General features: G+C 39.5%; 1 protein-coding gene across 1 annotated transcript; it reads left to right on the forward strand.

Annotated features, from left to right (window-relative positions):
* The first annotated feature begins 13,871 nt into the window (after positions 1 to 13,871).
* On the forward strand, positions 13,872 to 15,537 carry NDN (necdin, MAGE family member). Its single transcript, XM_060095110.1, has one exon. It carries the CDS (start codon positions 13,985 to 13,987, stop codon positions 14,960 to 14,962), a length of 978 nt encoding a protein of 325 aa, XP_059951093.1. The 5' UTR covers positions 13,872 to 13,984; the 3' UTR covers positions 14,963 to 15,537.
* Positions 15,538 to 23,669: the final 8,132 nt, after the last annotated feature.

The following is a 23,669-nucleotide window of genomic DNA, read 5'->3' on the forward strand; positions in this document are numbered from 1 at the left end:
CATCCCCTTATTTCCCCCACACACACTAGCCTCTGGTTAACACCATTCTACTCTCAGTTTCTATGAGTTCAGTGCTCTCTTTCTCTCTCATATAAATATATCACATTTTCTTAATTCTTCCATTCACTTTCATTCATTTTATAGAAACTTAGGTTGTTTCCATATATTGGCTATTGTAAATAATGCTGCAATGAACATGGGGGTGCAGATATTTTTGGAGGTAGTGATTTCTTTTCCTTCAATTATATACCCAGAACTGAGATTGCTGGGTTATTTAGTAGCTCCATTTAAAATTTTTGAGTAACTTTCCTACTGTTTTCTACAGTGGCTTCACCAAATTGCATTCTTATCAACAGTGTACAAGAGTTGCCTTTTTCTCACATCCTCACTAGCACGTTATCTCTCGTCTTTTTGCTAATACCCATTCTAACAGGTGTGTGGTGATATCTCCTTGTGGTTTTGATGCACATTTCCCTGATATTTAGTGATGTTGACCACCTTTTGTTGTATCTGTTGGCCATTTGTATGTCTCTTTGGAGAAATGTCTATTTAAGTTACTTGTATACATTGCATATTAACACCTTATCAGACAGATGGTTTGCAAATATTTTCTTTCATTTTGTAGGTGTGTCTTCATTTTATTGATTGTTTCTTTTACTGTGCAGCTTTTTAGTTTAATCCAGTCCCACTTACCGATTTTTACCGTTTGATGCTTGTGTTTTGGTTTCATATTGAGCAAATAATCACCAAGACTGATGTCAAGGAGTTTTTGTTGTTGTTTTTGTTTGTTTGTTTTGTTTTTGTTTTTGTTTTACAGTACACGGGCCTCTCACTGTTGTGACCTCCCCGTTGCAGAGCACAGGCTCTGGACGTGCAGGCTCAGGGGCCATGGCTTACAGGCCTAGCTGCTCCATGGCATGTGGGATCTTCCCAGACTGGGGCACGAACCCATGTCCCCTGCATTGGCAGGCGGACTCTCAACCACTGCACCACCAGGGAAGCCCCAAGGAGTTTTTCTCTATGTTTTCATCAAGGAGTTTCATAGTTTCAGGTCTTACATTTAACTATTTAATCATTTTTAGTTAATTTTGGGGAGTGGTGTAAGATAAGAGGTGCAATTTCATTTTTTTATGTGAATATCCAGTTTTCCCAACACCATTTATTGAAAAGACTGTCTTCATCCCATTGAGTATTCTCAGCATCCTTGTCAAATATTAGTTGAATGTATATGTATAGGTTTATTTCTGATCTCTTGATTCTGTTCCATGGGTCAGTGCATCTGTTTTTAAGCCAGTACCATACTGTCTTGATTATTATAGCTTTGTTGTAGAGTTTGAAATCAATGGGTGATGCCTCCAGCTTTGTTTTTTTCTTTCTCAAGATTGCATTAGCTATTCAGAGTCTTTGTGGCTTCATATGAACTTTTGGAATTTTTTTCTATTCCTGTGAAAAATGCCATTGGACTTTTGATAGAGATTGCATTTAATCTATAGATAGCTTTGGGTAGTATGGCTTTTGGATATCTTTTTGGATATCTTTTATTCATTTTTCTTGTTTAATTGCTCTAAATAAAACACTGGTTTATTAAAATATGGTTATTTTAATATATGTTCACATTTTTCTTTGATGTTATTCCCTCCAGTAAGTGGTGGAACATAACTCCTCTCTCCTTGAATGCAGTCTGGAATTAGCAATTTTCTTCTTACAAATAGAAAGGGAAGAATACTAAATTGACAGTGTAGAAACCTGACAGATACCACTCTAAGTGATCCAGGCTAATATCAGCAATAAGTAATGTTGATACCATGAATACTCTGATATTAATGTTGTGAAAAAGCCATCTCATGTCTGTGTTATTTTTTCTCCCAAATCCACAACTCAAGTATCATCATAAGAAAACATCAGACAAATATAAATGGATGGATATCCTTCAAAATGCCTCAGTAGTTTCATTCAAAAGTGTTACAGTCACAAAGAACAAACATAGACAGAAACTGTTGCTGATTGGATGAAATTAATATATGATGAATAATCTAGATATTCTAGATTAGATTTTAGAAAAAAGAACATTAGCTGAAATAAAGGTAAAATACAAATAAAGTCTGTAGTTTTATTAATAATATTGCATCCATTTTAATTTATTAATTTTTATAAATATGTCATGCTTATTTAAGATGTTAACTTTAACAGAAATGGTATGAACCACATACACAAACTTTCTGTACTATCTTTGCCACTCTTCTGTAAATCAAAAATTATTTCAAAAAAAATATGCAAAACCAAAAATGTAAACATTATTAATTGGATATAATAGCAAGATTGACCTATATTTTATCCTACAAAAAACACTTTAAATATAAAGATAACCATAAGTTACAAGTAGATGGGTGGAAAAATGTATACCATGCTAACATGAAGTAAACAAAATCTGTAGTGGCTACAGCAATATTGGACAAAGTATATTTCAGAGCAAAGAATGTTTCCAGGAGATCATTTCATAAATACTCGTCAAGAGATGTATGAGCACTAAACATTTGTACACCTAAATATAGAGCTTAAAAAAAATTAAGTTAAAAACAGATAGATCTAAAAAAGGCAGTAAATATAATTATAGCTGGCAATTTCAATATTTCCCTCTCAAAAATTGTTACAACATGTAGACAGAAAATTAACAGGAATATAGGAGAGCTGAACAACAGTATAAGCCAAATTAACCTAATTGACAGTTATATAACATGCTACCAAATAGCATCAGAATATCCATTCTTTTCAAATGTACATGTGACAGTTGCAAATATAGACCATATTCTGGGCCACAAAAAAAAAAAAGAAAAGAAAAAGTCTCGACATATTCTAAAACATTGAAAAAACACAAAGTATGTTATTCTCTGACTACAAAGAAATTCAATTAAGAATCAATAATGGAATGATTTCTGCAATATCCCAAATATTTAAAAACAAAATAACATACTTGTAAATAACACACTGACCCAAGGGGATAACTAGTCAAAGGGAAACTCACATCAAAATGTGTGGGGTGTTGTTGAAGAAATTCTTATGAGGAAATTTATAAGATTAAATGTGTATGTTATAAATAAGAAAGATCTCAAATCAATGACCTGTTTCCACCTTACAAGAATAAAAAAAAAGGGGAAATCATGCCATGAGTAAACAGAAGAAAGGAAATAATAAGTATTAAGAAGCAGAAAATAGGGGGATAGTAGAGAATATCAAAGAAACAACAAAAAAAACTGATTATTTGAAAAAAATCAAGAAAATTGACAATTCTTTAGCCAAACTGCTCAGGATCAAAAGACAAGAGATGCAAATCACCAATATCAAGAATAAAGAAGGCAAAAACACTACAGTTTCTAAATGTATTGAAGGGACACTAATGGAATATAATGAACCACTTTATAGTCATATATTCTACATATTAGAGATGGACAAATTCCTTGAGTGGCACACACTGCCAAACTTCATCCAATAAATATATAATCTGAATATTTTCCTTATATATTAAATAAGTGGAATTTGACTAAAAACCCTTCTAAGAAAACCTTTAGAAACTGAGAGGACTTTTAAACATAAAGATCTTAAGAGTTGTCTAATATTTGAAAATTGATTAATGTAACTCACAATAGTACAAAATATAAAGATAAAACATAATATCTCAATCGAGTAGAAAAATATCATACTTGATGAAACAATGCATCATATCCTTGTAAAAATAAGAATAAGACAAAAATGTCCCATGTTACTAATGGATGTTCTAGTCAGTGCAACAAATCAAGAAAAAGAAATAAAAGACATTTGGACTAGACATGAAGAGATAAATAATTTTCACTCTCAAATTACAGCATCATCAATGTGGAATAGTTGAGGGAATCTACACACATGCTCACACACAAAAACCCTATTACATATTATACTTAATATGTTGTATTAGTAAGGTGGTAGGATACAAAATCAATATGAAAAATCAATTATATATATACATATATATGCATTAGCTAAATAATTAGACTTTTTATATTAAAAATATTTATAATGGCATAAAAATCATGAAGTAAATAAGGATAAATCTGACCAAAATCATAAAAGACCTGTATGCTGAAAATTATGAAATATTGATGGAAGAAATTAAGGAATACCTAAGTAAATGGAGAGATTTACCAGGTCCATAGGTCAGAAGATTAAAGAACGTAATCGTTTTCAAAATCGTTTATATAGTCTATGTGATCCCAATCAAAATCCTAGCAGATATTTTGGTAGAAATTGACAAATTAATTCTAAAACTCCTATTGAAATTCAAAAACCTAGAATAGCTAAAATAACCTTGAAAAATAATAAAGATGAAATACTAATAGTGTCTGATTTTTGGAATTATGATAAAGCAATATTAATCAAGACAGTGTGCTATTTGTTTCAGATAGATAGATCAATGGAACAGAATAGAAATCACAGAAATAGAATTGCACATATATGGAAAACTGAATTTTGACAAAGTTGCAAAGGCACTTTAGTGTTGGAAGAATAGTCTCCTTGACAGAATGAACTTCAATCCATAACTTATTCCATGTAAAAAATTTGAGTCAAAATTGATAACTATATAATATGCCACTTAAATTGTAAGTGTACCCCCAAATTAAACCTAAAACCATAACACTCCTATAAGAAAATTTTGGAGAAATTGTTTGATACCTTGGTCTAGGAAAATATTCCTTAGCTATGGCATTAACATGCACAATCTCTTAAAGAACTGATATCCCTGATATTTATCAATCCCTGATAAAATGTGACTTTATCAAAATAAAAAGACTTATCTGCTCTCAAAAAATTCCGTTAAGATAATAAAAATGGCTAACTGTAACTGGGATAAAATATTTGCAAAGCACACTTCACCAAAGAAGGCATGTGGTTGATGATAAGCACATGACAAGATGGTCAATATTAGTCATTAAGTAAATGCAATTAAAACTACAATATGATACCACTGCACACCTACTAGAATGGCCAAAATTTAAAATGACTGTACCACGGGTTTGTTTGAATGTGGAGGAACTGTTACCCTTATGTACTGTTAGTGGGAATGTGAAAGTTTTCAACTTTGGAAAAATATTTTGGCAATTTCTTGAAAAATTAAACATTAGCCTACCATATGATCTAGTCATGTCATTTCCAGGGAAAGAAATGAAGGCATATGTCCATATAAAGTATTTTACATAAATGTTCATAGCAATTTTATTTGCAACAGCTCTAAGCTGGAAACAGTCAAAATGTTATCAATAGAGTTAAACAGAGTGATTAAATGGTTAAACAAACACATTTGTGGTATATTCATACAATAGAATACTATTCAGGAAAAAAATGCATAAACTCTTGGTATATGCTATAATATGGATGAATCTTAAAATAACAATGTTGAGTTAAAGAAGCCAAATAGAAAAGATTATATACTGTATGATTCATTTATATAAAATGCTAAAAAATGCAGACTATTGTGACAGAAAGCAGATCATTTGTTACCTGAAGGTAAAAGTTGGTTGGGGTGCAATTACCAAGGGACATGAGAAAACATTTGAGGGTCATAAATATTACCTTGACTGGGGTAATGATTTCACGAATATTTATTTATTTGTCAAGGTATACCCTTTAAATATATGCAGTTTATCATGTATCAATTATACCTCAACAAAGCTGTTAAAAATATAAAGCTTCACTTGTGGAATTAATGGTGAATAATTGAGAAACAGCAGAGCTAAGATTTTCAAAGGCACATATTAAACAGTATCTATGCCTATTTGTCCCCTGCCCCATAATGAATGGGCAGAATACCACTGTCCTGGAGGAAAACTTACAGTTATACACCCCTGTCTTCTATGAAAAAAAAAAAAAGCCTTCTCTCACCTTTCCCAGGAGAGTAGAGAGTTCAGTCCAATGAGGGCTGCAGTAGGCATGGGGTGAGAATGCTTTCAAGTTGTCCTCACAGACTGTGGTATAATTAAGAATTTGTCTGGTCTTTGTTCCAGGCTCCTGGCTCAGAACTTCGAAAACCTTTGTAATTTCCTGAGTGACAGGAATGTCCTCGCTATGCTAATGAGGTGCTTCATGGCGGGGGGCAGTGAATTACTTCCAAGTGGGGACTGGTTACCACAAATATCAATCATAACTAGAAGGTTGGGGCTTTCAGCTTCCAGACCACAAGGGTGGGGAGGGTGGTTGGAGACTAAGTTTGATCACATGGCCAGTGATTTAAACACTCATGCCTACACACAAAAAAACCAGTAAAAACTCTGGAACTGAAGCTCAGTAGTGAACACATTAATGTCCTGAGAGGGTGACACTCCCTGACCCCACAGGGAGAGGGCATGGAAAATCTATGCTGGGAAACCTCCCAGACCTCGTCCTATGTATATCCTTCATAATAAAACCATAATCCTATATGTAGTATTCTTAGTGAGTTCTGTAAGTCATTCTAGTGAATTGTGGAACCTGAAAGGGTCATGGGAACTTCCAAAGTTATAGATAGTTGGTCAAAAGTGTGGGTAGCCTTGGAACCCCTGAATTGCAGTTGGTGTCAAAGTAAGGACAGTATTGTTTAAGACCTTACCCTTTAACCTGTGGGGTCTGCACTAACCCTGAGTGGTAACTTCCAGAACTGAATTGCAGTACCTGCAGTTGGGGTTGAAAGAGTACAAGCAATACAATAAATGTAAAGCAAAATGGGGATCATTTATCTCTTTCATTGATACATTAATGGAAAGGGAGACATATAAGGCCAGCATTATAAGATTTATTTTATCTAATTTTATTTCATTATGTAATTATAAAAATTAATCCCTGGTCATCAATGTGAGCAGGTAACAACCATTCTAATAACTAAGAACTCAGATGTAATGAGGATGATGGGGTCCCATTTTCATGAAATGAAGAGCCTTTCTTATTCCAAAAGTTAGTACCTGAATGTAAGATCCTAATTGATCAGTGGTTAAGTGGGATTTGAGGCTATTTCCCATGGGACTCCCAAAGAGAGCCAATGGGACCTAATGATATTGAGACAGTGAACTCCCCTCCTCTTGAGGTCAGCCTTCTGTAGGTCACTATGACTGTACTGTACCAGACACCAAGGAGTTATGAGAAATACTAGACTTGGACTATATCTAACATCTCAGTTCATTGTCTCTGAACGTGAAAGAATCCATGTGGTTCCTCGTAAACCCCAAGGTACTCTATGTAATTTTGAAATCGTTTTTTTATTCATCCCTCCAAAGGGCTCACCTTTAGGAGGAAAAGGATTTTGCTAACATTCTTTCTTCCATTGATTGTTTTTCAAGCACCCAGGCTGTGTCTCCACTTCTTATACTAATGAAATACCTGGAATCTCAATTTTCTTAACAGATTATTAGCCCCTGTGGTAGGTTGGAAAATAGCCGCCACCCACCCCCACCCCCCACAAAGATATCCATGGCCTAATCTCTGAGACATGTGAATGCTACTTCAAATGGCAAAACAAAACAAAACAAAACAAAGTGTCCTTGCAGACAAAGATAAGGATCTCAAGATGAGATGACCCTGGACTTAGGTTGGGCCCTAAATCTAATGAAGAAGATCAAAGATGGAGAGATACATGTGGGAGACAACTCTGTGAAGACCCACATGAAGGTGAAGGGAGAAACTGGAGTTATTCTGCCACAAACCAAAGAATGCCAGGAGCCACCAGATGCTTGGAGTAGTGAGGAAGGGTTTTCCCCTAAAACTCCAGTGGGATTGTGGCCATGCCAATATCTTGATTTCAGATTTCTGCTGCCAAAACTAACAGGGAATAGAGTTGTGTTGTTTTATCCAACCCAGTTTATGGCAATTTATCACAGCAGTCCTAGGAGACTGTTACTGGGGAAGATTTTAATTTCAGAAGATGTACTGGTTTCAGTGTAGGTGATAAACTGTAAGTAAATAAATAAACAGTGAGAAGATGCAGCAGAAGTTGACAGGTAATCTAGGTGAGAAAGATCAGTGGAAAATTGTATCGTCATGCTGAGAGAAGGGTAACAGTGGAACTTAGGAGGTGAGTATTGTGTGATTCATTGGATGTGAGGATAATCAGTGGCATTCTCATTTCTTTCTGGGAAACTGGGTGGACAGTCATGATATGTACTGTGAGGCAAGGAACAGAAAGATTGAGAGGGGCCACTGATGAAGTACAGTACATAGAATGTTGAATTTAAAGTTCAAAGTCATAATGTTCAGATGTCTCTTAAGCAGCTCAATATCCAGTTATAGACCACAGAAGAGACATCTAAGCTGAAGAAATAAATCTGGGGCTCATCAGTGTATAGACATCAACTTCAAGTCTGGGAGATGGCATTGATCAAGGAGAACATAGGGTGAGGAGATAAGGGGACATAAAGCAGGACCACGAAAAACCTCAACTTTTAGGAGACACTTAAAATATTTGAGAAGGTGTAGACAGAGGGTTCTCAGCTGTCCCAGGAGTTGTGCATATGGAGAACTTGGGACTCTCTGGAAGAATACCTATGGCCTGGGTGGGGTGTGGACCTGTGTTGCCAGTATAAGTGAGGAAGCCAAGAGTGGGTTTAGTAGATAACTTGATCATTAAAAGGATAATAGGAAATACTACAAACACCAGTACACACACAAAATTAGCAACTTAGATGAAATACACCAACTCCTTAAAAACCACAAAGCACCAAAATTCACCCAGAATGAAAAAGATAATCTGATAGGTCTACAATCAAGTTGAATTGGTAGTTACAAACCATTTGAAAAAGAAATTTCCAGGTACTGGTGGTTCCATTGAAAAAAATCTACCAAATATTTAAAAAAGAAATTAAAAAATTCTATACATTTTCTTCCATAAAATTGAAGAGTGGGGAACATTCTCCAAGTTATTTTAAGAGGCTCTGATATCAAAACCAGATAAAGGCCTTGCAAAAAGTGAAAATTATAGACCAGTATCTATGATGAATACTCACATAAGCATCCTCAACAAAATATCAGCAGGTTAATTCAGCAATGTGTAAAAAGAATTATGCACCACAAACTTGTACACCGTGTCTGATTGAATAGGATTTATCTTCACGAAGATGTTGAAGATGAAGCAATCTATTTTAACAAGTCCTAGAACAAGTCCAGTGAGAAAAATCTTATGATAGTCTGGAAACAGGCTTACATGACCTGGGCTTCTTGGTCAGCTCTGTCTTTCCTCACTCCTGCTTGTAATTTTCAGTGGTTCTCAACTAGAGACCAGACTGCCCATAAAAGGGCTTTTGGCTGTGTAGGGGGAAGGCATCTTCTTTTTCTTTTCCTACACTTCTTTTTTGCTTTTCCCATGCCCGGAAGGCATCCATATGTATGTTGATAGGGACAAAGGTGTTCAGGTGTTGGTACTTGTGTGGTGTGCATTATGGTCTCACACAATGAAAAATTGTCCCACTCTCATGCCAGGACTGTTCCTTTTGAAGAACCTTGCTCTAGGCAGTCTCTCAAGGTGGTGCTATTTACCATGTTTATCTCCCAAACTTCTACTGTCAGTCCAGGCGTCTTTCCTGAGACATACATACCCAGATACCTGCTGGGCACGACCCCTCCCTCTTCCCAGATACATCTCTCTAAATAGTCTCAGGAAGTGGTGCCTGCACATCCTGGATCCACAATACTTCTCAATCCCAGCCACCCTGAGACAGGATCCCAGTGATCCCTGGTATTCACCGTCTCCCTTCACCTTTACTTAATATTTACATCCCTACTGAGCATCCATTGCCTCTGTTCTATTCTCTGTGACAACACTGTGGCTTGTGAGATATGCATGGCAACATAATGCATAATGATTATTTAATTACTAACTTGTTTATTTGCTTATGGCCCTTTTCCTCCACCATTTCTCCTCACTATGGATTGCAGAGACCATGTCTCTCCTTCTCATTTATTTCCTCAGGCACAATAACTGAGATGTAGTGTTTCATAAATGGTTGCATAATGAGGATGAAATGCAAGCAATCATCGATTTTTAAGTGGATTCCTGTGAAAACTCTCCTAATTGGTCTCTCTGCCTCTGCTTCTCTACCTGCCCCCAACTCCAGACGTAACTCTGATTCCATTTGACTTTTCTAAAAGCCACTCCTGACCCTGTTAGTCCTTGAGTGCTGGCAGGCTGCACTGTGGGTCTGGACAGGACTAGAAGGTCTCCGGTTGCAGGAGTGTCTTTAGGTCTCAGTTGGACACACATGCACAGTGTCCCCTAGGGAGACAAGGGGTGAAGGGCCAGGGTTGTGTCCTCTGCCTCACCCTCCCAACTGCGGACATCAGCACTGCCTGTCCTCACTTCTTATTCTTTTCTAATTAAAAGGGGCCAGCCTGTCAAATAGTCCCAATGTGATTGGTTTCTCCCCTAACTGAGCTACTTTTCTAAAATGCAAATCTTTCAGGCACATGATAGACATTGCTCAATATTTGCAGAATGCATTAATGTAAGTTCTCTGTTTCAAGTCCTTGGCCTGCAAGGCATTTGGGGCCCCTCTGGGGGCTCCAAGGTGGGGTTGCTGCCTATGTGGACAGGAAAGAGCCAGAAGGATTCACATTTCATTCGGGGCCTCTGGGCCTCTGCACTGTGAGCATGTACGCTGTCCACGGGAGGCTCTGGGGTGACCCCCCTCCCTCTGTTTGCTATGGAAACCAGTGCCAGGACAGGCCTCTCCTCCTATTCCTGAGTCTGCCAAGAACAGCCTATTCCACAGTTGTGTAATCTTTTCCACATTACAGAGTTTGAAGCAACCCACCAGCAAAACTGTCCACACTAGAATATTTTATGTTAAAAGTTCTCCATATAGTTCTTGAATCCATGGAACTTCTATTTAAAGAATCTTGATTTAAAGAGTGGCCCTTCATGAGTTCTATGGGGAGAGATATTTTGCAACCTTCAGGCCTTTGCTTCTAAGCTGCTGGCCCTGAGAGGACTCATTGCCCACATCGAATAGCGCCAACCCTGAAGATAACCAGTGAGCCTAAATTAGACAGTATTTGGCAAGGCATCACTGAAGCTCCAGACCCAAATGTTGACCCTTGAATTAAAGAAGTTTTGGATGCCTCATAAGTACTGACTTACTCTTCCACCCACAGTTGTCATCTTCCTTTTTATCTTATCTCTCTGAAGGTCTGCATCTCTGGGTTATGGAGAGACACCTTATTAGGTGTTACTATCAAGCCATCAATCTACTGACCTCTCCCATGACACATCTGCAGGTGCACTTTCTCTACTTAAGGGATACCCCAAGCTTTACTTTTTGCCACCCCCTCTCCATGGATTTTCTTTCTGTTGAGAAATGTACTCTCTTCAGCCGAACTTTTCCTGGAAGAAAATGATATCACATTAGCAGGTGTACAGTTAGGTTCCAATGGTGAGCAGCACTAGGGGTTTACTCTGTACTTGGTTTCAAACTTGGCATCAGTTCTAAAGTTTTAAACCCTCTGAGTATAATCCCTCATAGTGGTTCCAGTCCACAGGCTCTGGTATAGTATTAAACAACCCTCCCAATAGAAGAAAGGTGTGGAGTGAGCTGTGGCAGAGGTAGGAGTTTACTGTTGACCATGGGAAACTTCACCAAAATGAGGACAAGTCCAGCTCAGGCAGCAGCTGAAACACAAACAATTCTCTGGCCAGAGCTCTGTTATCCAACAGCAGCAGGAGCTCCTATAATTTTAAAATTGTTGTTTGTATAATTGCTTTCCTACTTTTTCTATATAAGTGTTAATTGTTGTGCTCAAGTTTGTGATCATTAATCCATTAAATCTAGGAAGGTGAAATAGGAGGATGTAATTTTCATAATCTCATAATGGCAAAATTATGGTCCATGGCTAAAGTTGAGCTGAGATTTAAATTATAGGCTCAAACATTTTCATTATTAAAAATACCTTAAACGAACACAATCATTAACCCAAACAGTTAGAAAAAGAATAAATATCCAGGGCTTCCCTGGTGGCGCAGTGGTTGAGAGTCTGCCTGCCGATGCAGGGGACACGGGTTCGTTCCCCGGTCCGGGAAGATCCCACATGCTGCGGAGCGGCTAGGCCCATGAGCCATGGCCGCTGAGCCTGCGCTCTGCAACGGGAGAGGCCACAACAGTGAGAGGCCCGTATACTGCAAAAAAATAAAAATAAAAATAAAGAATAAATATCCAAATGAAATAAAAAAGAAGAAAATTAGAGGAGATAAAATGCAAGAAATGAGAATGATTTTAAGAAGAATGGGGGCAATCAATCTATTTGAGCCATTCATACATAATTTTAAAAAACCCTAATATAACTGACACCACCCTGTTAGATATTTTTTTTAAATAGAAATCTATAAATTAAAGAAGAAAATGATGAACAGGAAAAAGATCCCGCTGAGACATATCTGATTGATCTGTAGGAATTATCCTCGTGAAGTAAGAGGTTAAGGGGTGCTATTGGACTGGTCTGGGAATGGTCCTGCTAAAGGTGATACAAGCATGAAAATCCAAAGATAGAAAAACAGCATGGAAAACCGTTTGAAGTCAATCTACCTGAGAAAAAATAAAGTGAAAAATGAGAAAGGGGATATAAGCAAATAAAGAGAGGATTCTAGAAATGCCAAGACAATATTGTAAACATGCTTTGGGTTTCAACTGACAATAACCAGACTCAAGAGGGAATATTTAAGAAGCTGTCGGCTGGAGGAAACCCAGGAAGGGTTGAAAGACCACATTGGCTCAGACCAGGGTTGCTGGTCATCCTCAGGAGCCTTGGATCCAGAGGTTCCTGCACCTATTCCTTTCTTCAAGGATGCTTCTCTGGGAGTGTCAGCTTTGTTTTTGCCCACTGCAGGTTTGTTTTCTAAAATTGAAAAAAAAAAAAAAAAACACCAACAATATGTTGCATCTAATGTCGTTGGTCATCTGAGAAAGTCTGACATATACGATCTAGGGGACCTATGTTAATTTAAAAAAAAAGTCTTGGGACGGATTTGGGCATGGTTGCCAACATGGGACCAGTCAGTTTCTGTGAAAGGTGGGGGTGGGGTCCTGTGAGAAGGTGAAGTTTCCACAGGAACAAATGTGGAGGTTGAAGCAGTCATAAGGGGAAGGAAGATCCTGGACAAACAGGGGGAAAGCCATCATACAAGTCTGTGCTAATAAATACGGCAATCTGTGTGATGGGATCCTAATGAAACAAATTAAAAATTACATCAAAATCACCCAAGGGAAGTGGAAAACCAAAATCAATGACCATTAAAACACTAAGAACGTCATTAGTATATTACCTTCAAGAAAGTTTCCACTGCACACAGATTGACTACCTTCTGCATTTCTCATTTATAACCCTTGGATTTGGTAGGGAATCAATCAATTTTTATTATTATTCCTCAGAATTCCAATCTCCCACATCTTTTTCAGAGTTTACACATTTTCTTGGGCAATCCTGACTGTTCTCTCAGTTTACATTCTCACACTTGTCCGAAAGCCAAATTGACACACCAGCCTAGGTCTTGCTCTGGGACTCATCTCTTAACTTGATTCTGGATATACCCAATTGAACATCTCCTAAGCTTAAGTTACCATCTTTCCCCTTAAACTTGCTCCTTTTCCAGTGCTCATCCATCTCCGCCCCCCCACCCGCCTCCCCAAGACCTTAGCCCCAACAGGACGCCTGGGGTGGGGTGGTGATCCTTGATGCCATATTCTAGCGGAGGCTCTACCCTCCTCGGGGCCTCACTGCCCCCCACCCCCCACTCCCTCCCGCCAGGCACCCCGCCCGCCCGTCCGCCTGCCAGGCCCGCGGACGCGCAGGCGCACTGGCCCGTCTCGCCGCCGCCCCGCCCTGCCCGGCCGCTGCGGAAGGCGCCGCGCGCAGCAACGCGCACTTCCTCTCTAGGAGTCCAAGGAGGGAGCGCAGACTCGAAGAGCTCCTGGACTCGGCGGCAGTGCCCTTACCAGACGGAGCAGACATGTCCGAACAAAGTAAGGATGTGTGCGACCCCAACTTTGCAGCCGAGGCCTCCAACTCCGAAGTGCACAGCAGCGCCGGGGTTTCCGGAGGACCCTCTCTGCCCGCGTCTCAGGCCGCGATCTTCCCAGGGCCGGAGAGCCCTCCCGTAGGCCCGCCCGACGCCCCTCTGGCCTCGCCGGCGCCCCAGGCCCCAAGCGAAGAGGGAGACCCGAAGGCCCTGCAGCAGGCCGCGGAGGAAGGCCGCGCCCACCAGGCCCCGAGCGCAGCGCAGCCCTGCCCGGCGCCGCCGGCCCCAGCCCAGCTGGTGCAGAAGGCGCACGAGCTCATGTGGTACGTGCTGGTCAAGGACCAGAAGAGGATGATCATCTGGTTCCCAGACATGGTGAAGGATGTCATCGGCAGTTACAAGAAGTGGTGCAGAAGCATCCTCCGGCGCACCAGCCTCATCCTCGCCCGGGTGTTCGGGCTGCACCTGAGGCTGACCAGCCTGCACACCATGGAGTTCTCGCTGGTCAAAGCTCTGGAGCCTGAGGAGCTGGACAGGGTCGCTCTGAGCAACCGCATGCCGATGACAGGCCTCCTGATGATGATCCTGAGCCTCATCTACGTGAAGGGTCGCGGCGCCCGAGAGAGTGCTGTCTGGAACGTGCTGCGCATCCTAGGGCTGAGGCCTTGGAAGAAGCACTCCACCTTTGGAGACGTGAGAAAGCTCATCACCGAGGAGTTCGTCCAACAGAACTACCTGAAGTACCAGCGCGTCCCCCACGTCGAGCCCCCTGAGTATGAGTTCTTCTGGGGCTCCCGTGCCAGCCGTGAAATAACCAAGATGCAGATCATGGAGTTCCTGGCCAGGGTCTTTAAGAAAGACCCCCAGGCCTGGCCTTCCCGCTACAGGGAAGCACTGGAAGAGGCCAGAGCCCTGCGGGAGGCCAACCCCACTGCCCACTGCCCCCGCAACAGTGTCTCCGAGGACTAGCAAGGTCTGGAGGCAGATGGATGGTTTCTGCCCCTCACCAGGGTGGTGGAGGGGTGGGGGTGGGACATTAGAGTATTCAGGATTTACAGTGCAGTATTTCACGTGTAACTTTTAAGTTTTCAGTACAGTGCTTTTATACCTTTTAATGCAATGATGTATTAATTTCAGTAATATTAGGTAGAGTGTAGAATTCATGCATGTTTGTTTATAAGTAAGCTCAGTTGGTGCTTTTGCTTTTGTGCTACCTTTCTTGAATTTTTTGTACCAGAGACGTGCTAAACTTATGAAATACATTGAGACATTTTCCATCTTATTCTTTTACATGGAACGGAGGATGTGTATTGGGTAGACTGGTCCTGGAGAGTTTGGAAGAACTCCCCAGAAAAGCTGGCCTAACCAAGAGAAAAGTCAAGACCCCTGTCTTTGTGATCTCCCTGGGCACAGGAAACATCCCTGTGGAGTGTGGTGATGTGGACTGAAATGGGCGCAACGTGGGCACACTTTACTAAACACAGATACAACCCCACCATGAGTAAACTTTAAAGTAAACATTAAAGATTCTTGTGATACAATCATTCATGGAAAAGTGTACTTTATCTTTTTAACAAAATATGGGTTGGGAATGGGAATTACAAAAGGTACAGATACCACTATTTCATCTAATAGGACGGGGACATCACTATTCATCATGACTCATAAATGTATGAAGTGTATAGTTTTATTTTCAAAATGGAACTCACAAGTTTATTTTAGAACTTTGACAAATAGAGAAAAGTATAAAAACTAAAAAAGGGTCCTAATCACATCACATAGAAATAATAAATGTTAATATTTAGAGTAATTTCCTCTCGCATTTCTACATTTTATGAAAAATAATAGCTGTTTTTGTGGGCACTAAAAGAGTGAGGCATTGTACTAAATGTACATTGTACTAAACTTTATGTGTATTTTCTCTTTTTATTTAATCCTCACAACAGCCTTGTGAGGCACGCACTTATTACATCTGCACCGTGGAGGAAATACAGGAACAAAGCAGGTAACTAACTTTCCCTAGATCATAAAGTCTTCCTATGAGGAGAGACTAGGGTTTGGACTCAGATTGAATGAGTCCAGAGCCTATACTTTTACCCTCCTGCCTCCAGCTGCTCCCCTACCTCCTGCCTTTTAGTTTTTATGCCTTTTAAAAAATTCCTTCTTAGAGTCTGTACTTTTAGCTCTCTACCCCCCAACCCATTCACACAAGGCTAGGGGTTTTATTTTTCTAATGAATCCTCACATTAATCTTCTAGAGGAAGCAGTCATATTCTGACTGTACAAATCAAGAAACCTCATTTCGGAGAGATTAATGGACCTAACCAAGTCATGTTCCTGCTTAGCAGTGAAACCAAGATTTGAAACATGGTCTTCCCTGAAGGACTGGGATGATGGAGCAGTCTCTAACCAGTGGTGCTGGAGGAACACACATGGGACACCTGGGAGAGGGAGGTGGGGTTGGGGTGGGAAGGTCGCCTATTGGGGTGTCTCCAACCCAGCAACTCTGGAATTGCAATGGGCCACTAAGCAATCCCTTGGAGAGTGGGATGGTGTGAGGGAGGGGGTGAGGGGCAGTGCCTGGGGATAAATTTCATTATAAAACTCCAGCAAGGGGGAGAGAGAGAAATGGGCTTTTAATAAGACTGAAAATCCTTCAAGCTTCAGGACTTTGGGAAAGACCATTTGGTTAAAGCCAGATCCTTTTCTGGGGAAGCTGGAAAATGAGGGGAACACATAGGTCACATCACCCTGAAAAGAAGTAACCTGGGAGTTATATTTGGGTGAGGGAATTACAGTCTGAATTGGGAACTAGGATTCTCATCATTTAAATGACAGTACTTAACAGGCAGGTGCAGGTGCTAAAGTGCTGAAGAAGCCTCACATGTCCTTAGACGAAATCCATCCATTTTAGTAGACGTCCTGGGAAGTCTCCTGTGGCAGGTAGGGGGCATTTCTGCAATAACTCAAGCAGCTGTGCCCTGGCTTCTGTGCCACTTCTTACCCTGAGCCAAAGTGAACTCAGACATTTTAGAACTGTTAAAAAATTACCTCCCCCTCACTCCAAAACTTCCTGCAGAATCAAAACAAATCTGTCCCTTTAAATGTAAAATTATGTCCGGGATGTCTCATTTCTGGAACAGGGCCACAGCTGTCTCCCCTGCCAAGGCAGGGTACTGGACACTTTCTCTAATGCCCTAATTCTGTTTGCAGTAACTGTAACTCCTGAACACTTTTTTCATCAAACCCAGAAGTCACCGGGCAGGCAGTCCCCTCACCTCTCAGTGTTTGTATTTACTTTCCTCCCTGCCAGGAGAGACTGGGAGAACCACTCTAGAGCTTCCCCAAGCTCACTGACACAGGCACATCACCTGTGCTATAGAGGACCAAATCTTGAGAGAAGGACAGGATCATGAGAAATGAGAAGCTGACCCCAGCAAGTCATGCGGGCAGGGCTGCTCACCTCCCATGGAGGCTTGGAGGCAGCCACACCCAGAGGGAAAGGCATACCAGATGTGGAACAGGGCTAATTCATGGCACCTGGTCCTGCAGGGACAGCAGCTTGGGGCACATGGAAGGAACATCTTGGATTTTCATGCTGGGCTCAATTGAAAGGTTGGGGGGGTTGGTCAAATATTTTCCAAAAGGTTCATCTACAAGGTGCTGGGAAAGGTCATTCAGGAAGGGGTTTGCAGACCCTCGATGTTCCAGCCAAGATGACAGTGTAGTGAAGCCCAGACGGCTGCGGCTGGGAAAGAGTACCTAATTCCCCACAACGTCTGACATTTTCTCCGTCTGTCTTGCCAACCAGAACCTCACTTCTTTACAAATACCCACACGCATATTTCACTTAATTAACTTCATTTAATTAAAGTCATGGAGGGCAAAAAGACCTTTATAAACTGAATATAAAGTATAACGCCACCTCATATAAGGTATTCTGAGAGGAAAATAAATGACTTTCATAGTATCATTATGAAAAAAGGAAGATGTGTTTTAAAAGAACTTCTTATGCAGTTAAGTATTTCCTCTGCTTGAAAAGTCATCTATGGCCCCCTCCACTTGAGTTTTACCCGACCAGCTCATGAGCATCACTTCCAGTGGGAACACTGTCTGGCCTTGAAAGCACAGCCGTGTCCTCCTAGTATTACCTCCAATAGTATCCTAAACTATTCACTCATGCTGTTCATAAATAAGTTTGTATTTCTCTTCCTGGGATGTAAGATACTTAAAGGCAAAAACTGTATCTGTCATTTTCACCATTTCCTTGATGCCTAATTTAGGGAGTGGCATATGTACATGCTTGAAAAGTATTTGTTATATGAGTTAAGAATTCAAAATATTATAAAAGATGTACTCTACCACATAGCAAAAACAAAAGGAAGCATAGAAAATAAAGACCAACCACTCTAAAGTAGAGGAAACATGGACAAGTTGAAATTAATTAAATTTAAAAGTACAGGGGCTTCCCTGGTGGTGCAGTGGTTGAGAGTCTGCCTGCCGATGCAGGGGACACGGGTTCGTGCCCGGGTCCGGGAAGATCCCACATGCCGCAGAGCAGCTAGGCCCGTAAGCCATGGCCGCTGAGTCTGTGCGTCCGGAGCCTGTGCTCCGCAACGGGAGAGGCCACAACAGTGAGAGGCCCTCATACCGCAAAAAAAAAAAAAAAAACTAGTAGAAACAATTTTTTTCATGTTAGTTTTGTGAATACACCAAGAAAATGGGCAAATATGTATCAGGTTTTTATTTATTTTATTTTTATTGAGATATAATTGACTTATACCATTGTATTGGTTTTAGCTGTTCGATGTAATTATTTGATATATGGATTACCACAGTAAGTTTAGTGAACATTCATCACCTCACATTGTTACAATATTTTTTCTCATGATGAGAACTTTAAAGATCTACTCTCTTTGCAACTTTCAAATATGCAATACAATATTGTTAACTATAGTCATCATATACACTTTACAACTCCAGGACTTATTCATCTTAACTGGAAATTTGTACCTTTTGACGACCTTTGCCCATTTCACCCACCACCCAACCCCTGCCTCCAGAAACCACCAATCTGTTCTCTGTATCTATGAGTTCTGTTTTTTGTTTGTTTGTTTGTTTTAGATTCCACTTACAAGTGAGATCATATAGTATCTGTCTTTCTATGTCTGATTTATTTCACTTCGCATAATGCCCTCAAATTTTATTCGTGTTATCACAAATGGCAGAATTTCCTTTTTTATGGCTGAATAATATTCCATTTTATGTGGAATATCACACACATTTTTTTTTAATCCATTCATTTGCCATGGACATTTAGGTTGCTTCCATGTCTTGGCTGTTGTAAAATTATGCTGCAATGAACATGGTGTTGTAGATAGATTTTTGAGATAGCAATTTATTTTCTTTCAGATAAATGCCCAGAAGTGAAATTGCTGGATCACATGGCAGTTCCATACTTAATTTTTGGAGGAACTTCCATGCTGTTTTTATAGTGACTGCATCAATTTGCATTCCCACCAACAGTTGTAGGAGGGTTCCCTTTTCTCCACATCCCCGCCAATGTTTCATATTTCTTATCTTTTTGATGATAGACATTCTATTCTTACAGGTGTAAAGTTTTGCTTGTTTGTTTTTAAGGAGAAAGGGCAAATAAATAATTTATTACTAGGTAAATGAGCCAAGGACACAAACAGGTTAGTGCTCCAAACGTGACACAAATAACAAGTGAAAAAATGAAAGAAAAAAAATCCAACCATACATTGTTAAATCAAGATACTTTTTGTATGCTAATCGATCAAAGATGTAGTAAAAGCCAACATCCTGTACTAGCAAGGGTGATTAGAAATTGGCATCTGATGCCCTGCTAGAATAACTACTGTCGACCCCTCAACAACTAGGGGTGGGTATGTTAGGGCATTAGGGGTGCTGACCCAGCCACAGTCCATTGGAGAATAAATTTACTGTCACCCTCCATATCCCTGGCTCCCCATTCATGCAGTCAACCAACCACAGATCCTGTAGTAAGCATTTATTGATTAAAAATCTGCCTGTAAGTGGACCCACTCAGTTCAAAACTGTATTGTTCGAGTTGACTGTACAAGCTTTCTTATTTTATGCACTAATTTGTAGTGTGTATTGAGCACCTAATATGTTGCATTTGCAGTGTTAGGAGTCAGGGATGCAATAACAAACAGACTAGACATTGTCCTGTGCTCACAGAGCTTTCAGTGCATTGAAAGAAGGAGATGAATAATAAGAATTACAATTCAGCACAGTGAGTGCCACTCCAGGAGAAGTATGGAGGCTAAAGAGCTCAAACCAGTGCATCCAACGTGGACTTTCCAAGAGGAGTGACATAAAAATATATGTCTATAGGATGAGAAAGAATTAGCAACGTGAAAGTGGTTTGGGAAATGTAGATTTGTGTGGAGGAACAGTTGTGTGAACAAATACACAAGCATGTGAGACTATAAAGTTTCTGAAAACCTACTAAAAAGAATATGGGAAATAAATTTCAGAATGGGCTACAGGCTAGAACATTGGATAAAGAGAAGAAAAATACCGTGCTGAAGATGCATTCAGTGCCCTGAAGATGTGAGTAATTTTAATCCTATGACAGCCCAACAGCCTTAAAAGTAACTGCGCTGAAAGAAGACCTTCTTTTGAGTGTGTATCTTCCATTTTCTTTTCTTCTGATTGCTAATCAGGGGTCTAAAACATCCCTCTTTTTCTCTTAATTTACCCCATTATTCTTTGTTTCACCTACCAAGGGGTTTGGAGCCCTTAAATATATTATGCATTTTTCAATGTCTAAAGTATTTCATGTGTCCCCTTATTAGCAACCTATATATATTTATAATATTATTTATTAATATATATAATATTATATATACTACTATAATAGTATATATAATATTACATATATATAATATATTTTTTGTTGAACTTCAACTATAAGGCTACCTTGTGCTGGGTTCTGTGTACACATTAGTGAATTAGACATAAAGGGCCCCTGGCCTCAAGGAGTTTACTGAGATTCACAGTGCAGATACAGCACAATAAAGAGGTAAACAAACAAATGAACCATTAAATACAAACCACACATTTGGATAAGATAATTAGATAAATGACTTTGTTAGAATGATAAAGAATGGTGGAGGAGATCAGCTGAGATAAGATGTTCAGGAAAGAGTTTTCTGAAAAGGTGACATTTCAGCAGATACTGGAAGGATTAGGAGACATCTAGCAAAGAGCAGAGGACAAGCATATGTGAAGGCCCAGAGTTAAGTGGATTTTCTGGTTTCCTTAACTACAAGACACAGCATTACAAATGAGCTGGGCAACAAGCAACCCCCAACACTCTTCTGGTTTATCTCTGTAATGGAGGCAGCACAAGCTGAGTATGTGATATCTCAGCCTGTCAGAGATGTTCCAGTTAAGACAGAGAAGAAATACCTAAGCTTTTCCTTCCCACAGCATTTTACTCCTTCTAAGAACATAGAAGGAATATTAGGAGCTATTGTACATCATGTGATGACAAGAATGAAAAGAGACAAATCACAGAGATGTTGAGCTTGACATCTACAAACCATTGAACAATTATCAATAACCACATACTTATCTCTGTATTTTTTCCCCAGATTTACTGAGATATAATTGACCAGCATTGTGTAAGTTTAAGGTGTATGATGTTTTGATTTGATACATTTATAGATTGCAAAATGATCACCACCAAAATGTTAACTAACCATTCCAGCATATCACATAATTATCATATTCTTTGTGGTGAGAACATACTATGCATTAGACCCCCAGAACTTATTCATCTTATAATTGGAAGTCTGTACACTTTGACCAACATCTTCCCATCACCCTTACTTCTACCCCAGCCTCTGGTAACTACCACACTATTCTGCCTCTATGAGTTTGGCTCTTCATTAGATTCTACATATAAGACATATCAAACAATATTGGTCTTTATGTACCTGACTTATTTCACTTAGCCTAATGCCATCACGTTTCATCCATGTTGTTGCAAACGACAAGTGTCCTTTCCTTATCATGAATGAATAATATTCCATTCTGTATATATGTATGTTTTATCTATCTATCTATCTATTTATTTATTTATTTATCAATGGAAAATGAAGGTATGGTATATTTAATTTTTTAAGTCAACTTATTTTTAAGTCAGTGTTGTCATTTGATTAAGAAATCATGCTAATAATGGTAATGAATTCTAGAGATTAAAAAAGGGCATATTATTAGGAGAGTGTGGGGCAACAGGCCAGAATTTACAGGCAAATTGTGTTAAAGAGTAAATAGGGCTTCCCTGGTGGCACAGTGGTTGAGAGTCTGCCTGCCAATGCAAGGGACATGGGTTCGTGCCCTGGTCTGGGAAGATCCCACATGCCATGGAGCAGTGAGGCCCGTGAGCCATGGCCGCTGAGCCTGCGTGTCCAGAGACTGTGCTCCACAATGGGAGAGGCAACAACAGTGAGAAGCCCAGTACCACTAAAAAAAAAAAGAGTAAATAGAAATCACTAAACAGTTTGGGACTGATTTGAAATTATGTTTTTAAAATACTACTCTATTATACAACCAAGATTACTCAATCCGGCAAGGATCTCATTCAGATTTGATGGAAAACTCAAAAGTTTTACAGACAAGCAAAAGCTAAGAGAATTCAGCAACACCAAACCAGCTCTACAAAAAATGCTAAAGGAACTTCTCTAAGTGGGAAACACAAAAGAAGAAAAGAAACTACAAAAACAAACGCAAAACAATTAAGAAGATGGTAACAGTCACATGCATATAGATAATTACCTTAAACGTAAAAGGATTAAATGCTCAAACCAAGAGACACAGGCTCGCTGAATGAATACAAAAACAAGACCCATATATATGCTGTCTATGAGAGACCCACTTCAGACCTAGAGACACAATCAGACTGAAAGTGGGGGAATGGAAAAAGATATTCCATGCAAATGGAAATCAAAAGAAAACTAGAGTAGCTTTACTCATATCAGATAAAATAAACTTTAAAATAAAGAATGTTACAAGAAAAAAGGAAGGACAGTACATAATGATCAAAGGATCAATCCAAGAAGAAGATATAACAATTATAAATATATATGCACCCAACATAGGAGCACATCAATACATAAGGCAACTGCTAACAGCTATAGAAGAGGAAATTGACAGTAGCACAATAATAGTGGGGTTCTTTAACACCTCACTTACACCAATGGGCAGATCATCCAAACAGAACATTAATAAGGAAACACAAGCTTTAAATGACACAATAGACCAGATACACTTAATTGATATTTATGGGACATTCCATCCAAAAACAGCAGATTACAATTTCTTCTCAAGTGTGCATGGAAGAGTCTCCAGGATAGATCACAACTTGGGTCACAAATCAAGCCTCAGTAAATTTAAGGAAATTGGAATAATATCAAGCGTCTTTTCTGACCACAATGCCATGAGATTGCACATCAATTACAGAGAAAGAAGTGTAAAACACACAAACACATGGAGGCTAAACACTACGTTACTAAATAACCAAGAGATCACTGAAGAAATCAAAGAGGAAATGGAAAATTACCTAGAGACAAATGACAATGAAAACACAACAATCCAAAACCTATGATATGCAGCAAAAGCAGTT

This window comes from Mesoplodon densirostris, chromosome 4, assembly GCF_025265405.1.
Source record: "Mesoplodon densirostris isolate mMesDen1 chromosome 4, mMesDen1 primary haplotype, whole genome shotgun sequence".
Lineage (NCBI taxonomy): Eukaryota > Metazoa > Chordata > Mammalia > Artiodactyla > Ziphiidae > Mesoplodon > Mesoplodon densirostris.

Coding starts and splice junctions, on each gene's coding strand:
- NDN (XM_060095110.1), top strand. CDS start 13,985: ATGTCCGAACAAAGTAAGGATGTGTGCGACCCCAACTTTGCAGCCGAG.